The sequence below is a fragment of the Pterocles gutturalis genome, unplaced genomic scaffold, assembly GCF_000699245.1.
Source record: "Pterocles gutturalis isolate BGI_N339 unplaced genomic scaffold, ASM69924v1 scaffold45870, whole genome shotgun sequence".
NCBI classification, from domain to species: domain Eukaryota; kingdom Metazoa; phylum Chordata; class Aves; order Pterocliformes; family Pteroclidae; genus Pterocles; species Pterocles gutturalis.
Window position 1 is genome coordinate 4,867 of NW_010142534.1, and position 20,303 is coordinate 25,169.

Sequence of the window (20,303 nt, forward strand, 5' to 3'; positions counted from 1 at the left end):
TTGAGTTGGTCAAGCCTGTTGAGCCAGTGTGTGTGTGTAAAGACCAGCTTGAGCTGTTACACAGGAGCTGTGTTACTTGTTGATTTTGGATGTTCTTTGGTCCTTCCTTGGTCGTTCTCCTTCTTCTGGAAGTTCTTCTCTTTCAGTTTTTTTTAGTCTTGATTTTACTAAATCATCTTCTGCTAACCTGCTGCTTTATTTTCCTTTTTAGATTCAGTCAGTGTGGAACTAAGCTGTTGGTATAAGGTATGGTAACTGGTAGGAAGAGAGCTGAACATAAAAGCCAGAAATAAAGGGTTGGGAGAATGGTAAGACAAGATACGTTCAGCAAAAAAAAAGTTCTGCTATAACAGTCTTAGTTACAGTAAAGGACATGTCTTCTCTGAAATATTGGAAACTTCTTCTCACAACTTGTCTGAGACTTTTTAGGACTGTAAAAGGTTGAGGAAGATCTGCTTCTATTAAAATTATTGGAAATGGAAAATCCACAGCAAGCTGCAGGATCGCATCCAGTGAGCTTATGGTATCTTCTGGGGACTCTCCCAATAAATATAAAAATTTCCTCTAAAATCCTCTTTGTGAAAAAGGAGGATTAAGGTTAAAAAAAGAGAGAGAAAGACAAACACTAGCAAATTAAGACAGAATGATTGAGAAGTGAAATGGACAGGCAGCGCAGAGCTCCCCACAGCAGAGAGCTGGAGAGTCTCTCCAGAGAGCTTATTTAATAGGGAAGAGCCCATCCATTTTGCCTAGCTCCCTCTCCTCTCTAGGTTTAGAGGCCATCCTCTGTCCCCCCTAGTTGCAGAAGTATTTTAATTTGAAATAAATGGGAAGAAATCTCAGCAGCGGGACAAGGTTTTTTTGAGGAGGCCAAGACATCAACCGAGAGTCCTGTACATTTCTGTATTTTCCTGGTACATTGTTAATACAACCTGGAGTGGTTTCTAGTTTTCTTGAAAATACTATAACGTTTCCCTTGCTGGCAAGTGCCTGGTTTAAAGACAGTCATTTTCAAATTAATTAACTGAGAGGAGCAGACCGTAGTGCATAGCAGGCAGGAGCAAGCACTCAGCCGTGTGCCGCGTTTCAGAGCGCGGGAGCTCCGAGTGCCGCTGCAATGCGAGTCGCTCGCCGCTGGAGGACAGCCGTGCCTCACCGCCCGCTGCTCCTGGCTCCGGCTGCGCAGGAGGAGTGCAAGTAGCCACAGGTAACTCTAGGGCAAGAGAGAGGAGTCTCTAAAATTGGAGAGGGAGCTGGAAGAAATAGGGGTGTCTTAATGTCCTGGTTTCAGTTACTGGATGGTTGTAAGAGTCCTTCCACTTCACACAAGTGCTCAGTCCTCATTGCGAGCATCCTTTGAGCAAAGTCTTGCCTGGAAGTGTGCGTTTGGTCTCAGTGTAAACCTGTGTTCCGAGGCTGGCAAACCTTCCTGCCAGCGTGAGCCATATGCCAGAGTCTTCACATATGAATTCCTGGTGGACAGAGGATTTTCTGGTGTGCAGGTCTTGGAGAGCAAGCTTTCCTGCCACTCCTGGAGGACCCGCTGCTGCGGGACACTAGAGGACATTGGCAGATCTCGGCCTGCTGGCTTGCTTTCGGTGACTTATCAGTCTTGTTACTGACTTTGATATTGGCAGTTAACGTGCAGGTGCCTATGAAAGCCCCACCTGAGCTGCTCAGCGCTGTCTGTGTTTGTGTCAAGGTCGCTGACCTCTGCTCTGTTCCTCTACGAGGCACCACGATGGAATTGCAGATGGGCTTTAGCCATTTTTTTCCTCCATCTTAAATATTTTGTGATTAGTCCCCCAGCCATTTACCACATTCTTTAAGCTAAGAGAGGGGAGATTTAGGTTGGATATTAAGCGGAAATTTTTCACACAGAGGGTGGTGAGACAGTGGCCCAGGCTGCCCAGAGAAGCTGTGGATGCCCCATCCCTGGAGGGGTTCAAGGCCAGGCTGGATGAGGCTTGGAGAAACCTGGGCTAGTGGGAGGGGTCCCTGCCCACAGCAGGGGCGTTGGAACTAGATGATCTTTAAGGTCCTTTTCAACCCAAGCCATTCTGTGATTCTCTGATTCTTGTATCTTGTTTGTCTCTGAACAAGAAAAGAAAGGACAGAGCTTTTTGGTCACCTGAACAGGCTTTTCTTTCTCTTTCTCTCTGCAAACACTTGAAATAATTGTGAAACAGTTTGCTCCGACTGTTTCGCAGTTGCTCTAGACCAAAGACCAGAGCTCCGTTCTGATCGCCCGCCTGCTGGCTGGTGTTAGGTTCTTGGATCATCCTGTGTGCTTCAGCTGTTTGTCCATATGGATTTGCTGTGACTTGAAAAGCTGCTGGGAGGTAAAGGGAAGGAGAGTCCGGCTCCCTGCAGGGAGTGCACATGAAGACATATGTCAGGATTTCTGGGTGTCTGGTGCCCTCTGGAGACTGCTGCTGCCCACGACATTGTGAGAATCCAGCCTGCACATTAATAGATGTCCCCAGTCTGAAGAACAAAGTGAACTGTATTGTTCTCACGACAGAAGTGGAGGATACTAGAAGAGGCAGGAGAGTAAAAGCAAGGACTCTCTAAAAATAGTAACAATTACATGTCTTGTAGTTCTTAAAGCTAATGAAGACTGGCGGCCGTGTTTCATGTTTGTGTATTTCAAAAATGAGTATGCAAGATTACGTGTAGCTATTTGAAAGTAGTGTGATGTGAGATTTAAGCGTTGAGTTCACAAGACAGGTTAAATGGATTCTGTTCCTGGCCCGAGAGGCCAGTTGATCTAATAGGACAATGTGGAAGTTTCGTACTAAACCTGGAACTGGAACTTCATCGCAGGCATTGTAAGGAAACTGGCGTTTTTCTTACTTGTTTCAGCAGTAAGGTTGACCTTGGTACCTTTTTAACCCTGAAGTGTGAGGGGTGTAATGCTTTTGTTTTTCCAAAGTAAACTGCCTGAAACAGAACCAGACTTCAAAAATACTCCTTTACTACGTTTTTTATTATTTTCATTATTTTCATTTGGGGAAAAAGACATAGCTGCAAAATTATAAATTCTTTTAGCTATTATTACTCTTGAAACAACCTTCCTGCAGAATCAGAGTACACGAATTTCATGTTTCACCCTGAGTGAAGACTGCTGGGTGGTTTGAGGAAGAAGAAAACCTCAATAGTATGTCTGCAGCTGTTTTCAGAGTTACCATTAAGGCCCACCAAAATGCCACGCTTCAGTATTGTTTGTTTATGACTGTGTGGATAGATTTAACCCAGATATTGTGAGAAATCATGAGAGTTCCTCAGCTCTGAGTCCACATCATTTAAATTGAAGTAGAATTTTGCCTGAGCATTGTCAGCCTGCTGCGGCTCATTCGACCCGAAGAGGGCACGGTGCATCATCGCCTGCCCTGCGCAGGATTTGGAGCAGGAGTTGAACCCCAGGCTGCATTTGAGGAAATAGGCTTGACTAACTCGATTGTGCCCTCTTTATTTTTGTTGTTAAGAGAACTTTAAACATACAGGAAATAGTAGTTGTTTGACATGAAACAGTAAGACTTAAGTTCTTGCACTTGATCGGTAGTGCTTTTTCTTCTGGAGGAGTTCTGCAGTTCTCAAACATAATACTTTCTTTAAGGTTGGTTTTTTACTGTTTTACAGTCTGATGTTTTTGTGACCTTAAAATTTATAGCTGAAAACTGCCTCTGATATTGCTGAGCTGTGTGAAGTGCCTAAACAAGCTCAGTAAGGAATAACACTGCTATACATCTTGCCTGTGGGATTTGCGGTCTTTGAGAAATGGGAACACGCATATCACTTAGTTTCTCCTCCTTGCTTTCCTTCCTTTCCAAGAAACCGGTGCAATTGTCTCATTTCAGGCAGCATTCTGTGATTGCATTGGTTTATGGTGGGTGGCAGTACGCTCTGGGAAACCTACAGTTCTCAAATCCTGTTTTCTGAATATGATTGCAGTCATGTTGCTGCTGTTGAGATGGTTGTTTTCGGTTCGGCCACTCTTCCCTTTGCGGGGCGTTTGTGCAGTTGTTAAAGTACGTTGGATGGGGTGCAGCATTCATGCTCTTGTTTTTCCAGCAGGAAAGTGAAATGGAAGGTGAGGCGGTGGAAGCTATTGTGGAGGAATCGGAAACTTTTATTAAGGGAAAAGAGAGAAAAACCTATCAAAGACGCCGTGAAGGTGGGCAGGAGGACGATGCTTGTCATATACCACCAAACCAAGCCGATGGAGGCGAAGTCGTGCAGGATGTCAACAGTGGTGTGCAGATGGTGATGATGGAACAGCTGGATCCAACTCTTCTCCAGATGAAGACTGAAGTAATGGAAGGTGCGGTGCCTCAAGAAACGGAGGCTACGGTGGATGACACGCAGATCATAACGCTTCAGGTTGTTAATATGGAAGAGCAGCCTATAAACCTCGGTGAGCTTCAGCTGGTCCAAGTACCTGTACCAGTGACTGTACCTGTTGCCACCACATCTGTGGAAGAACTTCAGGGAGCTTATGAAAATGAGGTTTCCAAAGGAGGCCTGCAAGAGGGAGAGCCCATGATCTGCCACACCCTCCCTTTACCAGAAGGCTTCCAGGTGGTGAAAGTGGGTGCAAATGGTGAGGTGGAGACACTGGAACAAGGTGAACTTCAGCCACAGGAAGATCCCAGTTGGCAAAAAGATCCAGACTATCAGCCACCAGCCAAAAAAACAAAGAAAAACAAAAAGAGTAAGCTTCGCTACACCGAGGAAGGCAAAGATGTGGATGTCTCTGTGTATGACTTTGAAGAGGAGCAGCAGGAAGGTTTGTTGTCGGAGGTCAATGCAGAAAAGGTGGTGGGCAATATGAAGCCACCTAAACCAACAAAAATTAAAAAGAAAGGTAAGCTCACCATCTACAAGTGTATTTTGAAAATGTATTTGTTATGGTGGGACCTTGCAGTATGATTGAAGTGACTGAGTAGGTACAAGTGGGAGTAAAGCAGATGTGCCCAGTGTCACTTAGGCTTTATGTAAGAGCACTCAGCTCTGTTGTTTCTTGGGCAAACTTCCCCTTTCCTCCATCTAGGCTGTCAAGGAGCTCGTTTTCCTCAAGCATGATGCTGTGGCATTAGTATTTCCATATAAGTACCGTTGAAAAGGTTCTTCTCTTTGCTCCAATACATATGTAAGAGGTTGTGTACACATGGTTTTATGAGGGACTAACCTATAATTAGTTCTGTGGGTTTTTCCTAACCAATTGCTAGGTAGGGTAGATGCTGCAAAATACAGCAGTAGGTATGTTTGATTTTTTTTTTTTAAACTGTAAATGGAGGAAGCCTTTTTAGGGTGGAGAAGGAACACTGAGTGCTGGTGTGCTAATGAAAACTGAAGCCAAGCCAGCCACAAGCACCGCCGTTTCCTAAGGGTATGCAGTTGGATTTAATGGTACATGATGGTTCCTTGTAGTAGTTACGCCTCCAAGAATCTTTCCGTTTTCCTGCTTATCTTTTGTGTTACGCAGTAAACCACAGTACTGTCAAGAGTAAAGATGATTTCCTTCATGGCTAGGTGTAAAGAAGACATTCCAGTGCGAACTGTGCAGTTACACTTGCCCGCGTCGTTCCAACTTGGACCGCCACATGAAAAGCCACACTGATGAAAGGCCACACAAGTGCCATCTCTGTGGCAGGGCTTTCCGGACAGTCACGTTGCTGAGGAACCACCTCAACACTCACACAGGTACTCTGGCTTTTGCGTACGTTGTTTTTGTATGATCTGCTCTATCTTTAGAACAGGTAGAAAAACAAGGTGGATTTATCTTGAGTCTAATTCCACTTAGAGAAGAAGCAAAAAGGAGGAAAGTGCAGTGCCGCTCTTCGTTTCTCTGTAGCAAAACAAACAAAAACCCACCCAAAAAAACCCCAGCCCAACAAAAATCAGACCCTGAAGAATAGATTATGAACTGGACCAATAAAACTTATGGCTAGGAACTGTAGCACACTTCTGTTCCCCTTTTGTAAGTTTCTGGTATAGAACTACAGGTGACTGTGAACTGTCACTAAGCTTTTTGTGAACTTCCTGCCAAAAAAAAGTGTCATATCCCTTGTGTTCTCTGCTCACCTACATACGTCACACTGAATGGTTTGAAATTTGTAAATAACCCAGTGATACAAAAATACAGGAGTTTGTTTCCTCACTGAAAGGAAGTTCTGTAAGATCTTCAGTCCATTAGTTATGTATACAAAAGTTGTGACTGCTGTGTACTGCTTGCTGCTCCAATCTCATCTTCCAGAACATGAAAGCAATGTTATTAACTCACATAAGAAAAAAGCTGTCTCACGTTTTCTTTTGCCACTCAGTCTGAATGTCATCATCTTCCTGTTTTGTTGCAAATGATTAGGTACTCGCCCTCACAAGTGCCCAGACTGCGACATGGCCTTTGTGACCAGTGGAGAGTTGGTTCGGCATCGCCGCTACAAACATACCCATGAGAAACCATTCAAATGTTCCATGTGTGATTATGCTAGTGTGGAGGTATGTTAGCTAATTGTTACAGCATGGAATACTTCTGTGTACGCTTCAAAGCTGGCTCACCATCTGTTATAAGCTCTGTTCTTAGGCATTTCCTCTTTGGCCATTTGTTTAAAAGTCTCTGAGCAAAAAAAGTTTTAGAAATCAAGTCTGCTCTTGGAAGCAAATCATGGGGTTTCCTTAGCTAATGAGAAAACAGTTGGAGAGCATTTATGCACAGAAATCCTAGGTGATAGCCGTTTCCTCTTTGGAGACAGCAGTTGTCATTGTTTCTTAAACTATTTGGCCTTTAAGATGATGCTAGGAATTGTAGTGTGCTCAGTGTTGAAGGAGGCAGCCTTCCTCTGCTGCAGCAGGATGTACTTTAGAGGCGGCCTTCCATTTTAGAAAGGCGCGTTCTGTGCGTTAACTGTTTACGCCGTTAAGGTGACTATAGCCAGAACTAACGAGCCTTTGCTTCAACACTGGTGAAAAGCAGCTTTGCTAATATTGGGTGATTGTCTGATTTGCTCAAGTAAATTAAGCTTTCCTGAATGCTCTCCCCCATGCAGTATTGTTACTTATGCTACAGGGCAGCTTTCATATTATTCTGGGAGATTTGAGCGAGATGATGAGCAACATCACTTTAAAAAATGGGATGTCTGCAGTGGGGAGGGGCTCAGTAGGGGCTTTGGGCTTTTTCCTTCCCACACTGGCTGCAGTGCCATAATTCCAGGCCCTGTGGCCTGAGTGCTGAATAAATTGTGTTGCAGTGGTTTTCGTAGTATGAATTAAGAAAGAATGACCAACTTGGTCCTTCTGTGAGCTCATACTGCACTTTGTAGACGTAGGTTGGTGATTAAGCAGCGTGGTCGTCTTTGAGCAGAAAATGCCTTCGCATTTGTGTTCATGCTGATCTTTAAGCTGGGTTCACGCCTTCTAGATAAGAGCAGGAGAGGAAAGGAATTAAGTCACCTTGTTGATCATAAGAATGATAAAAATATCTAGTCCTAGCAAGAACTTGATTTACCTTATCCCTCTCAAAGTAACTGGAGAGGACACAGGAAAACTCCTTGTGGAGAAAATAACTCTGTACAGGGGACACTAACCCCCTGCAGTGTTCCTTGAGTGCACGCTTTCCCAGAACACTTTCCTGTGTCTCTCCAGGGTACTTTCAAATTTTAGCATGTCTTCAGATGCTGAGATGGTTGATAACAGTGAGGTGAGGACAAGAGTTTAAATCAGGCTGTGCTGAACGTGGGGACAAGCATCAAGCGAGACTGGGAGCAAGGCTGGGAGGTGAAGTGGAGGAGGCAGGAGTGTGGCTACGTGCAGTGTAAAAAGTGGCATTGAAACGTGCTTGTTGGGTTTAGTGGAGAGAGAAAAGTAGACTGCATTAAACTCTAGACTGATTTCTTGTACTTTTTGGCAATCTGACCTGCTCATCTATGCTAACTTCAGTCTTGCTCTTGACTTCCAGGTTAGCAAATTGAAACGCCACATTCGTTCTCACACTGGAGAGCGTCCGTTCCAGTGCAGCTTGTGCAGCTATGCCAGCAGGGATACCTACAAACTGAAGAGGCATATGAGGACCCACTCCGGTATTCATGCCATGGGCTTTTAGTGTTGTTTTTGTTCTAGTGTCAGAGTGCTGAGACTCTGCACAAGGTGTACTAACACTTATGAGGAACACTACAAAAGAAATACTGTTTTGGAGTTCAATATAAAACCTTTTTATAGAAGTCTGTAGCTGAAGAGAACGCACCGTGATTTGTAAGCGCTAGTTAATTCATAACCAGTAATTACTGCAGTGAGAAGTGAACATGGAGGATTCTGATTTCCAGTTTGACTGTGAGGTGATAAAATACAGGTGCTTCTTTTACTATGAACAGAAGAAACTTGTTCTGTTATCAGTGTTCCACTTCCAGCTGAACTTTCTAGGTGTTTACAGTTTCATGGTTGATTGTAGTTGCAAAAGCATTTCATGCATGTAGTTCACAAAGATCCTAAATTTTTTCTTCAATAGAAGTAACCATTTTTTAGCACAGAATGTTGCTGGAGTGCTAAGTTAATCATACTGCTAAAATTGGAGGAAAAAAATGCTCTTGCATGTAGTACATATGAGCATTCAGAACCCCCAGCCCCAAGAAATCTTATGCCGCTTGCTGTCTGCTGGCAGCCTGCATGTAGGTCTCCCGTGCATTTTTCAGAGTAAGGATAATAATTGAACTAATTTGCTTAAGGGTTGAACTCAAATCTCTTTGTAGAAAGATGCATCCTGGAGCTAAAAATTCTCAAGAAAGAGACATGATTGAGCTCTTTCTAGAGTTACTGTTTCTATCAACTAGCTGTCTGTTATAAGTTTCTGGGAGGCTGTTTTGTTTGGGGCCTCTTGGTGAGATTTCTTTTTAATAAAAGTACCTGTGCTATTTTTTTTTTTCCTTCTGCTACTGTAGGAGAGAAGCCATATGAATGTTACATCTGCCATGCTCGCTTCACTCAAAGTGGTACCATGAAGATGCACATTTTGCAGAAGCACACGGAGAATGTGGCCAAATTTCACTGTCCTCACTGTGATACTGTTATAGCAAGAAAGAGTGACCTGGGTATGTATCGCACAAAAGCGGCCATTTGGTGAAGATTCTGCAAAACATTTCCCAGAATTTGAGTTCACATAACCCAACTGCTGTCTTTTTTTTTTTTTTTAACCTAATACTTCTGGCAGCTGTACAACATGAAGCACAGGCTTAGATGTGTGGCTGGTAATACTTTTAGCTTATAATAGCTGCTTTTCAGTTTCTTTTCATTATTTGAAAATGTAGCATGTTTTCCAAGCATACAAGGCAAGTTAGGGTTTTCAGGCCTGTAGATGCAAGGCATTTATTGAACTTGAACTGAGATTACAACTGTGTACGGATCGCGGTCTGAAAAACCAAAAGATCGCTTGGCTTGACCTCCTGCACATTGGAGGCCATTATGTTTCATGCAGAGAGATTTTCACCAAACTAAAAGGTTTGAATTAGACCAAATAGTTTAATTTTCCAGGATGTGGAGCTGTGTGCTGCATACAGGGTAGGAGAGAGAGACTGAGTTGTCACAAAAGCCTCGAGTCCTTGCAGTAAGAGAGTCTTGAGTGTGATTCTGGCAGTCAAGCTCTCTTTTATGTTCTGCAAGAAGGCGAAAAAGAATATCACGCCCAGAGCAGCTGAGGAGAGGGAAGAAGCCACGATTTGGCAGAACTTCCTGTCTATAAGCAGAATATCACCCAAGTAGTGGGAAGGCAGGCTCCCTTCCAGTAAAGAGTAAAGACAGGCATAAAGTGCTACAGTGAGAGGCAGTTGGAGAGGATGGCAGTCAGTTGATGTCAGGAGCAAACGAGCTGATGTACAACAGAGGAAAGCTGATGTTAGCTATGAAGAATTTTTAGTTCTAATAATTCTTTAGTCTACCCTAAGCTACCTCGTGCAGCTGTGCTTTGTTCTTAGTTGGAGGATTTTAAAGAAGGGACTGAAACCTCTGGGGGTGGGGATTATCTGCTTGTATCCCTTTTGCCTTCTAGCCCTGTCACTCTGACTTCTAATCCTGCAGAAAATCCTGTTTCCCCAAGTCTATTAACTGGCTTCTGGCTGTATCCAGGCAATTCAGAGTAGTCCTAAACGTAACAGTCCCCAAGACACATTGGGTTATCAATCAAATGTATGTGTACGGTATCAGCAAAGCTTGCTCCTAATAACCACATCTAGAATCATGTGCCAAAACTTCATGGGAGTTTTTCTGCAAGCCATTTCTGTGTAGAAATTGTTGCAGTTGCTTTTAATTACAAGTCTTTTAGGTTTATAGTTGAATCCTAAATTAACTATTTCACTTTTCTGGCTTGAGCTCAAGAGTGTGTGGAGGGAAGGATGCTAAGGGACTGTAGGCTAGCCTTCCTGCTTGGAAAGCCGTGGTGGGTAAACCTCCCATCCTTTTCCTCCTAGGTGTCCATTTGCGAAAGCAGCATTCCTACATCGAACAGGGCAAGAAGTGTCGCTACTGTGACGCTGTGTTTCATGAGCGATATGCCCTCATACAGCATCAAAAGTCTCACAAGAATGAGAAGCGCTTCAAGTGTGACCAGTGTGATTATGCATGCAGACAGGTAAGCTGGTGGGACTGGCATCGCTCATGAGTGTTACAACAGGAGCTAAAGCTATGAGGTGGAAATCTTAGCTGTTAAGATCAAATTAGCTCTCTAAATCTTTTGCAGGGTGTGAAGGACAGTTCAGTTGGCCTTTGCTTCTTGATAGTGTAGTGATCCCCTGCAGAGATTACCTTTGAAGTCACACCCCTGATCTGTCTGGTGACAAAGGGATTAAGAGTCCTCATAGGATGGAAGTAGCTAGGAATGAATATGCTGTCAGTCAAGATGTTCTCCATTCTTGCGGAATTGTCCTTTCCTTGATATTAAGGATGAAGTTTTGTCCTCCTTTTAGCTGAAAATTCGCTCTTCTGTATCTGCATGTCTGAGTTCTCGAGTTACTTTTCCTATCTCACTTGTCCCTGTCCAGGAGCGGCACATGGTCATGCACAAACGGACCCATACTGGAGAAAAGCCTTATGCCTGTAGCCATTGTGATAAAACCTTCCGCCAGAAACAGCTCCTCGATATGCACTTCAAACGATATCACGATCCCAACTTTGTCCCTGCTGCCTTTGTCTGTTCCAAGTGTGGCAAGACATTCACTCGCAGGGTAAGGGACTATACCATTTGGAATTGTGAGGTTTTGGGGGTGGAATGAGGCTTTTAGCCAAGGGGAGGGGAACAGGTTTACCCAAAAGGAAAGGTGGGTGAGGGACAGGGTACAATACTGAGGTTTTTTTAATAGAGCACTTCTTTTTGAGAGGAAAAGAGAGGGTAGACTTCGTATAATTCAGAGTTGGTACCAGCACATATTAGCGTTGACATCACGAGCAATGTGAAAATGCAACTTTGATTAATAAAGGTTAAGGAAGTTTAGCCATTTCCCCTAAATAGTCTTCCTTTAAAAAAAGTTACCATAAATGTGTTTGAAAATACAGAGCCAGAATATCTGATCTTGAATTCAATGCGTGTTGTGTTTTTTGTTGTTTTTTCTCTTCCACTGAGTAGAACACAATGGCCAGACATGCTGATAACTGCTCTGGCCCTGATGGTGGGGAAGGAGAGAATGGAGGAGAGACAAAGAAGGGCAAACGCGGCCGAAAGAGAAAGATGCGGTCTAAGAAAGAGGATTCCTCTGATAGTGGTAAGAAACAGCTCGGTCCGTTCTGAGAATTACAGCCTGTGATTCACTGTGTGTGTTGGCTGTTAGTTTGTCCGTTCTGCAGGTTTGTTCTGACACTTGGAAGGCTTTTATCTAGTTGGCAAGCAAAAAATGGTTGTCCATGGCCAAATACAGAGGTGATGGCCTGTGAGGGACAGTTCTGCTGTCCCAGGCTTCTTCCAGGACAGAGTAGTTGAAAAAACACTGCATGAAGCCCCTTGCCTAGGCTGAGCTGCCTGCTCTTGTCTGTATTAAGTTCTCCGGTAACATTTTCAGCATTCCAAAAGAAACTTGTGTGTTTGTGTGGTGCACTGCTATTAAATGCTATGTGCTCCTGCTTCACCGCTACTGGGTAGCATGTGGCGTGTCCAGACAGCCCTGGTGCCGAATAGCTTGGCTGCTTCTGGGGGGAAGTCTGGCAGCATCCGAGAGAATGGTGGAGGTGGTGCTGGCAATCTGTGCGCTGCTGTGAAGGGCCTGCTGAGACAACTAAAGGATCAGGGAGCTGGTGGTGGCTTTGCTTGTATGCTGGTGTCGAGAAGATGGCTTTTGAGGGTTCTGACTTTGAGAAGATGGCTTTTGAGGGCTCTGATGTACTAGCCAATGTTCCAGAAGATGGGTCAGGCGCAATTTGTAATAGGGTGGCTGCTATCTGTAAGCTTCTCTAGAACAAGGAGAGGACAGAAGCTGTTGCAGCACATAATGATCACCTTCACTGTGGTATTGCTTGTGAAGGGAAAACTCAGTTGTCGTCCTCCATCGTGGTGGAGGGAAAACTCAGTCCTATCTTCATCAGGAAAATCCAGCTGGAATCTCAAGACCCAGCTCAAAGATGATTTGGCAAAAGCAGTGTTGCTCATTAGTCGTTTATCTGAGGTGCTTTATGTAATTCAAGGGAGTGTAGGTTGGGAGATCAGGGATCTTTCTGGCTGAAGAACGCTTATCTGAACTTCTTACATAGCAAACGGGTTTTGTAGGGAATGAAGCAAGCATGGTCAACTTGCTTGTGCAAAGCTTAACTGCAAAAATTCCATAGAAAGAAGTGCTTAAATTCAGTATAGATATTTGAAAAAGTGTCTTAGTCAGTTCAATAAAGCGTGTGTAACTGGTTGTTTGTTTAAAACATGAAAAGATCTTGGAGGCAGAAAGAGTGAAATACTGCCTTGATGGAAGGTAGTCCAACACCTGGGATTCTCTAGTATCGAATTTTAACACCTGATTTGTAGGCTTCCAGTGAGTTTAGCATATCATAAAAATCCCTAATTTTATTTCATTGATACAGTCTGGGGTTTAAAACAGTTCTTGGAGAAGCTGGTCAAGAGTCATGCTTGTTAGAGGAGCTGATGAGCATTGTATGGTTGTGGCTTGGACTCTGTGACTGGGAGAATCCCTTTGGCCTCAGGCTGGGCTGGCTCCCTCAGGAGTCGTTTGGTAAATGTGAAGACCTGACTAATGTGAGCTGAGTAGCAGTAAGAAGAGGTCCTGACCATGTGCTTGGAGAATTGCGTTAATTGGTGTTGTTCTTATCTCTATATCTGCAGTTTCATAAGTTTCAGCAGCTGCTAAATATCTGAAAACGGTGAGCAAAGCTGTGACAGACAGACCCATCGTGTGCTAATGGGAAAAACAGCAAATGTTGGTTTTGTCTGCCCCAGATGAGACAGACTGTTAGTTGATAGATGCTGCGTTGAGGGGTCAGTGTAAAGAAGCTCTGAAAGAGGTGGGACCCGAGAAATCCAATAAATGAAAGAAATTTGGCTTGGGGAGTATTCCTTGCGGGACTGTGTGGAATAATGCAGCATAGGCACGCCTGGGTGTACATAAGGGACGGCTTGTTTGGCGTTTTTTCCCCCTTTAGCTGGATAAACAGGCATGCCTTATGCAGTGGCCCTTCCGTTCATGAGTCAAGCTGCGCTTCCATGCAGTGGGCATCCTTACAAGTTTAAGGGCAGTCACTTTGCTCTCCATATATTATCCTATTGACGTCTCTTATTTATTGTCTGCTTCGGTTTTGCCCAGGGTATTTTGAACATGTTAACCTAGGAACTGAGCGTTCTGAAGAAGGTGTAGAGCAATAAGCACAGTTAATGACATAAAAGTTGCAAAAGACCCACAACTTGCCGTGAGGGCTGTTGGATTGGAATCCAAAGTGCAATGAGGTGCAAAGAGTTGGTGTGAATGGGAGGTGCCACCAGAAATCCTTTGAGTAGACAGGGCCTTGTAAAACCTGCTGTGTTAGACCTGTCCTGCTCTGAAGAGAGGTCTTGGGGAAGATCCTCGTGGTTGCTCGTTGGTAAGATGTATGTTGGTGGCCCTGGGAAGCGTAGTGAGTGGTCTGCACGGCTGTGTTCACCCGTGACGTGTAAGAATGCCCCCGTTTTGCGGTTCTCTCATATTCAACTTGAGATTTTGAGGTCTTGGATGCAAGTCACAGTGTCTGGGAGCTGCTGCCCTGGTTTCCCATCTACTTAACGGAGAAAGACTGCAGTGTGGCATTGCTGTTTCTTGAGGGCTAGGAGACTTACTCTTGGGTCCCTCTTGAGCCCTGGTGTTTTGCAGAGATACTGTAGTGGCTGCAACTGCTAGTGACATGCAACTGGCCCCTTTTATCCTCTATTTTTCCCACATTTATTCCTCTCCAAATCACCTCAGCCACTCCCTTAAGGACCCCGTAAGTAGTCCTGTGTGATCCAAAACTGCCTTTCCCCTGCTCTCTCCTGGTGATCTGGAGAGCTGCTCTCCATGGCTCATCAGGGTGGGTTTCACACCTGGATACTGGGGCTGATGGTTCTCCTGGAAGTGGCCCAGAAGAGAAGGACAAGTCCTTGATTTGGGTTCCCACCTTCCCTTGTGCACCCCTGTGCTCCTCTGGGCTGCAGAGGTGGGACTTTGATGGGCTGATGGCCCCTCTGATGGGCCTGGGAGTAGCCCGGTGTTGTATTGCTTGGTCCCCTTCCCGTTGTCCCTCTGAGCTCCTTTGTGGATATGCAGAGGAGCTTTTTTTCACATAATCTAACATGGTTATGTTGCCTTTTGGTTTCTGAAGGACAACTTGTTCTCTCTAATGTGAGCGTAACAGACTAACAGTGTGTGCCACCAGCTTCTGGACAAAGGCCTTGTTTGCCTTCTTTCTCAGGAGTTGACTCATTTCGGATAAGGATTTGATGGTGGGTCTCTGTTAGGTCGGTGTGTTTCGTTCTTGCTTAAACTGGAGACTTACCTGGTGTGTTGTTGCTTACAGAGGAAAATGCTGAACCAGATTTGGATGATAATGAAGATGAGGAGGAGACGGCAGTAGAAATTGAGGCCGAACCAGAAGCTGAGCAAGAGACTCCTGCACCACCTCCTAGTAAGAAACGAAGAGGAAGACCACCAGGCAAAGCTGCCACCCAACCAAAACAATCCCAGCGTAAGTCACTGCTTGAAGCTTATGTTACCCTGCTTGCGTGAACTGCTTTTTCCTTGGGTTTAGAATCATAGAGTCACAGAATGGTTTGGGCTGGAAGGGACCTTAAAGCCCATCCAGTGCCACCCCCTGCCATGGACAGGGACACCTCCCGCTAGCCCAGGTTGCCCAAAGCCTCATCCATCCTGGCCTTGAAAGGAGAACTTTTTGTAGGAGAACTGCTCCTCTCAAGTGAGCTTATTTAAAAGCAGGGAACTGTACTTGTCTCTGTTTTGCCAAGACTCGCCTTTTGCCTGACATTTGTTGCAAGGGCTTCCTGGTCATGAGGGAACACGGCCACTTCAGGCCACGTGAAAAGGAGAGAATATTACTTTTTCTTATTCCAAGAAGAGGCTGAGAGGAGACCTTATTACTCTCTACAACTACCTGAAAGGAGGGTTTAGTGAGGTGGGTGCTGGGCTCTGCTCTAAAGCAACAAGTGATGGGACAAGAGGAAACGGCCTCAAGTTGCACCAGGGGAGGTTTAGGCTGGAGATTAGAAAAAATTTCTTCACTGCAAGAGTGATCAGGCATTGGAACAGGCTGCCCAGGGAAGTGGTGGAGTCACCATCCCTGGAGGGGTTCAAGAAAGGTGTAGATGTGGTGCTTCGGGACATGGGTTAGTGGGCTAGGAATAAAGCAGGAAGGGAAAATTTGTTCCTTCAGGGAGTAATGGCTTCCCTAGTGGCTTGCCTGTCTGCTCAGGCCCATATCCTTCCTCAAATTACACCCTGTAGAAATATTTTATGTTGAATTCATCAGTAGCATTGCTGGATTCCCTGGAATTTGAAGCTTTGCCTTCTGCTCATACGTTGATGACCTCTTGTTTGTTGATTAATCTACAAAATCCCTTGTTTGAATAATGTCTTAATACCAAAAGGCGCGCTGGAACTGCTGTAGTGGTGGCACATCTTCGTACAGGGGCGAGGAAACAGAGGCTTGATACTTGGATGAATGAGGCAGGTTGAATCGCTCCACACTAGCGTGGGAATGTGTCTTACTGTGGGCCCACCTTCCCTTTCCATGGAAGAGTCTTAAGTATCTTCTAAAAGTTACCTGGTGATGTGTGCTGGCCAGCTCTGGAACCAGTAAAAAAATCTGTCCTTCCCCCCCCTTCTCTTTGTTTTCTGCCCTTGTAGCTGCAGCAATCATTCAGGTTGAAGACCAGAACACTGGTGAAATTGAAAATATTATCGTTGAAGTAAAGAAGGAACCCGATGCGGAAACAGTAGAGGAAGAGGAGGAAGCTCAGCCTGCTGTAGTGGAAGCTCCCAACGGAGACCTCACTCCTGAGATGATTCTCAGCATGATGGACCGGTGATGGAGGAGGAGCACGCTGGCTGACTGAACTGGCCTGGGCTGTGTTTAAGCGGCTCAAATCTATTTTTCCTTTTACCTTTTTTCTTGGCTTTGGGAAATGCATCATTTTAGACCATTTTACCAAACATATGGGGAAATAAAACTTCAAAATGATGTTAGAATGTGATTTAACTAGAACTTGCTGTTTTATGTTAGCATTACAGGATCATGGAACATTAGGAAATATTTTGGAGTCCTTGAGGGTTTCCTGTGAGATGCTTGATTTAGTTTTGCTCTGAACTGCATTGTAAAGCTGGTCCAAGGGCTTTGTTTTAATATACAAAAGCAGAAGCCTTGACTAGAGTATATGGTAAACCACTCCGGACTTGCCCTTCCAGTTCCCAGAGTCCTTGAGCCTCCTTCTCTCAGTAGTATTTTTAACTGTAAATGCAGACTTGGGAGGGTTCTAGACTTTTAAAATGTTTTTTGCTTTTTTCCCCACTGACTAGCTCCGGTTCTCCAAGTCGGCTGCACACGGTAGTTTTGGCATGCTCCAACTGGTTTCTGTCCTTAATGTGCTTTGCTTTCTGCAAAGCATTTCTGTAATGGTCAAGCTTGTAAATAACTTTTTTTTTTACATTTTAATCTTTTTCCGTTAATTAAGATGTATGCAAAAATGCAGTTGAAATAAACCCCAGTATTTTAATTCCTTTCAAACTAAGTGACAAGAGATTTGATAGAGTGTACATGTTGGAAAAGCTGTTGATAACCAATCACGTAGAGACGAGACGTACCCGGACTATTGCTTGCAGAACAAGAGAAACCCCCACATGAAATCTGGTTTTGAAGCACGCAAAACTGGCATTTGAAACATGTATAATTAACCTTCTTTTTGAGTTATTTCACGACTACATTTTCTTTGCTCTATCTTGTAGTTGTATTTTGTGTTTATGAATCCTATGTTAAGGCAGAAGTGGTGATTTGTAAGTGGGTCACTGCAGCCCTCAAAACCTGGGCCAGGAAATTTTAATAGGTCAGTAATTACACAATTTTGGATCTCTGATAAAGACAAAAAAGGAATAATGTGAAATACAAATGATGCCTGTATATGAACTGTCACATGATAAAATATGTAAGCTTTTTATAGAGCCTCAGTCTTGCTGATTTCAAACAAATTTTTCTTCTATGTATCGCTTTTAAGAGAGCTATCAGTTTAGCTATCAGACTCTAGGTTGATGCATTTTTGTACTTAGCTGTACTGTGTGATATTTTTCATTATTTTAGGAAGCCAACATGGGAAAAAAAATACTGTTATAAAATATGTAATGGGGTTTGAAAGCTGGGAAGGAGAATATACTGCTGTACAGCTAATAAATAATAATGGATTAACACGTGTGCTCACCGGCTGCTTTCTTTGTGTGTGTTAACGGTGTGACCTAGCAGTGATCTCCGGGCTGAAAAGCCCCTCCTCCTCCTCCTCAAAGGATACTGCACGCCTGGAACAGGGACCGGCTCCTCTCTCACTGCGGATGTTCCCTGTGCTGAGTGCGAGGTGGCTCTTGGTGACGTTAAATCACGGTGTGCAGCGCTGCGCCGGCGGCAGGTGAGTGTGCACGTCGGCGAATGTTGCTGTGGTGAGGCCGGTGCACGGCCCCAGTTTCTGTCTGGCAGCTCTGCTGTGCAGCTGCTGGCTCAGCTGGGGCTGTGTGGAGGTGATGTAAAATGCAGAGGTGATGTAAAATGTGCCGGGATGTCAGTGTTCACAGCTGGAGCCAGGAGTAACGCGGGAGGAGTTGCTTTTGTTGGGTTTGGCTGTGGGTTTCAATGATTGGAGCTGGTGGTTTAGACAGAAAAATTTCATGCTGGGAAGTGGGAGTGATGCTTGGGTGGAGTTTCTGTGGTGTATTTTCTCTGTTACCTGTGAAAGCAGCTCGGAGCCAATGGAGAGTAAGCGGTCAGGTGGCTGCACACTGAGTAAGGTCAGGATAGCACCTCTCGCCCAGCTGCCTTCAGAACAGGATTCGCTGCAAATGGCACAATAAATACATATTGAAAAGGAAATCTTCAAAAGAGTTGCTAGACTTAATTTTCAGTAGGTTTTGGTGACTCATTATCTGTGGTCCTGAGAGATGGTCCTTGAGCTGGCCAAGAGAAGCTGGAGCATCTGGAGGTGGTGCCTGGAATCCTGTGCAGGACAGCTGCTTTGGCGGGTGAGAGAGGTCAGCGTGCGGAGGAGCTGGGTCTGGCTGCGGGAGTAGATGAATCCTCACATGCTGCTCAGCTGGACGAGGAGCTGCTGCGCTCTCAGGCCCCGAGATGCTTCCAGCAGAGGCTCTAAGGAGATGTGACCTGGTGTCAGCCTGGAGCTGGGGAGGCTGTGTGCTGGGCTGGGACGCTGCAGGTGTCCTGGGGCTCTGTGAGGAGCGCTGCTGCGAGACCTCTGTGCTGTCGTCCCCAGGCCATGGTGGCCCTGAGGCGTGTCCCCAGCTCTGCTGCCATGCAGGGGAGCTGGAGGAAACGGCTGGGGTGAACGGCTCGATGTGGGCTGAGAGGAGGAGAGCTGGAGAGGTTTTTGGCCACAGCCTGGTGGTTGCTCCCAAGCGGTCTGTCTGCGGGTGGTGCGTGTGCTCCTGGGGCAGGGGGGAGACGTGGCTGGGCTCCGAAGGGACTGCGGCTGGCTTCTGCTGTGCTTATCCAAGGAAATGATTTCTGAGCAGAGTCATTTAGCCACCGCAATGGATCCCTGTAGTAACCGGACATGGTTATTTATTGTGGACTGTTTTCTGATCTCCAGAAACCAAGGTTTCAGTGGGGCTGGGAGCCCTCGCCCTGTGCCCATCCTCCTTTTCCCGCAGCCTAGTGGGTTACTTTGCTGTCCGCTTGGGTGACCTGACTCAGTCGATGGTCCTGTGACGCAGCTGGTTTTGATGGGATTGGAGCTGGAGCTCCAGCTCCTGCCCTGCCCAGGATCTCTGCTCCTGTGCCTCTCGCAGGGGTGCCCGTGGTGGAGCTGCTCCGGAAAGGTGCAGAGCCACATCCCAGCCCGCTCCCAGGGCAGTGTCTCCAGCCTGGATGTGGACAGAACATCTCTGCTTGACCCCAGTGCTGTCACCGGTGCTGGGAAAGCTGCGCCCAGTGTCCTGGACTGTGAGTGAGACGCCAGGGCTGGTGTGGATCCTGGGAGCATCGCTGCTGCAGCCTCGTGCTCAGCCTGGCTGCTGTCCTGGGTGTGCTGGAGAGCGGTGTGGGGACAGAGAGGTGCTGAGACTGGCTCTCCGGGACTGCTGCAGCCCACCGAAGGCTCTTGGGGTCTCCAGGGCCCGAGAGCTCCCCCAGGTTAGAGGGATCAGCTCCTCTTGCATTGTTAAGCGGGGTCCAAGCCCCCTTCTTTAGCCAAGGGCGGCAGGCCGGGGCTTTGTTGGTGCAAACCATGGCGTGCTTTCTTCTGGAGGAAAAACTAGTGATCTCTCGTACTCTTCTTCACATCATTGTAGCAGATGGTTCTCCAGGTGAGAAGACAAATATAGACGAGAGGACAGCTCAGGGAGCTGAGGGCAGGGGGGCGGCTGCTGGCAGAGGACTCAGGGACACCCCAGCAGAGCAGTTGGTGTTTCCCGAGCTGCCCGTGTCCTGTGAGGCTCCTGGAAGGTGGGCAGAATCCAGCCCGGTGCTGACACCACCAGGCTCGTGGACTAAACTGTCCTGCGCCAACCTAGACTGTGCTGGTGGAGCAGGGCAGGAGCTGCGGCGGGTCTGCTGGTCTGAGCACGCGGTTAGGAGCAGACTGAGATCCAAGGGGG

At 45.9% G+C, this 20,303-nt stretch overlaps 1 protein-coding gene across 2 annotated transcripts; it reads left to right on the forward strand.

The window, feature by feature from the left end:
* The first annotated feature begins 4,077 nt into the window (after nt 1–4,077).
* On the forward strand, nt 4,078–17,891 carry CTCF (CCCTC-binding factor (zinc finger protein)). 2 transcript variants are annotated; one of them, XM_010084393.1, is made up of 10 exons: nt 4,078–4,867; nt 5,536–5,706; nt 6,368–6,501; nt 7,958–8,078; nt 8,934–9,083; nt 10,455–10,615; nt 11,025–11,207; nt 11,606–11,741; nt 15,001–15,168; nt 16,344–17,891. In XM_010084393.1, exons 1-10 carry the CDS (start codon nt 4,087–4,089, stop codon nt 16,523–16,525), a joined length of 2,187 nt encoding a protein of 728 aa, XP_010082695.1. In that variant the 5' UTR covers nt 4,078–4,086; the 3' UTR covers nt 16,526–17,891. The 2 variants fall into 2 exon arrangements, with proteins under 2 accessions (XP_010082695.1, XP_010082696.1); XM_010084394.1 differs by having other exon boundaries at nt 4,087–4,867; nt 11,606–11,738; nt 16,344–17,884.
* Nucleotides 17,892–20,303: the final 2,412 nt, after the last annotated feature.

Bases quoted from the DNA above. Each gene is read 5' to 3' on its own strand.
- CTCF (XM_010084393.1), top strand. From the start codon at position 4,087: ATGGAAGGTGAGGCGGTGGAAGCTATTGTGGAGGAATCGGAAACTTTT. The intron at 9,084-10,454 runs GTATGTATCGCA...TTTTCCTCCTAG, and splicing joins AGCAAGAAAGAGTGACCTGG to GTGTCCATTTGCGAAAGCAG. The intron at 10,616-11,024 runs GTAAGCTGGTGG...GTCCCTGTCCAG, and splicing joins GTGATTATGCATGCAGACAG to GAGCGGCACATGGTCATGCA.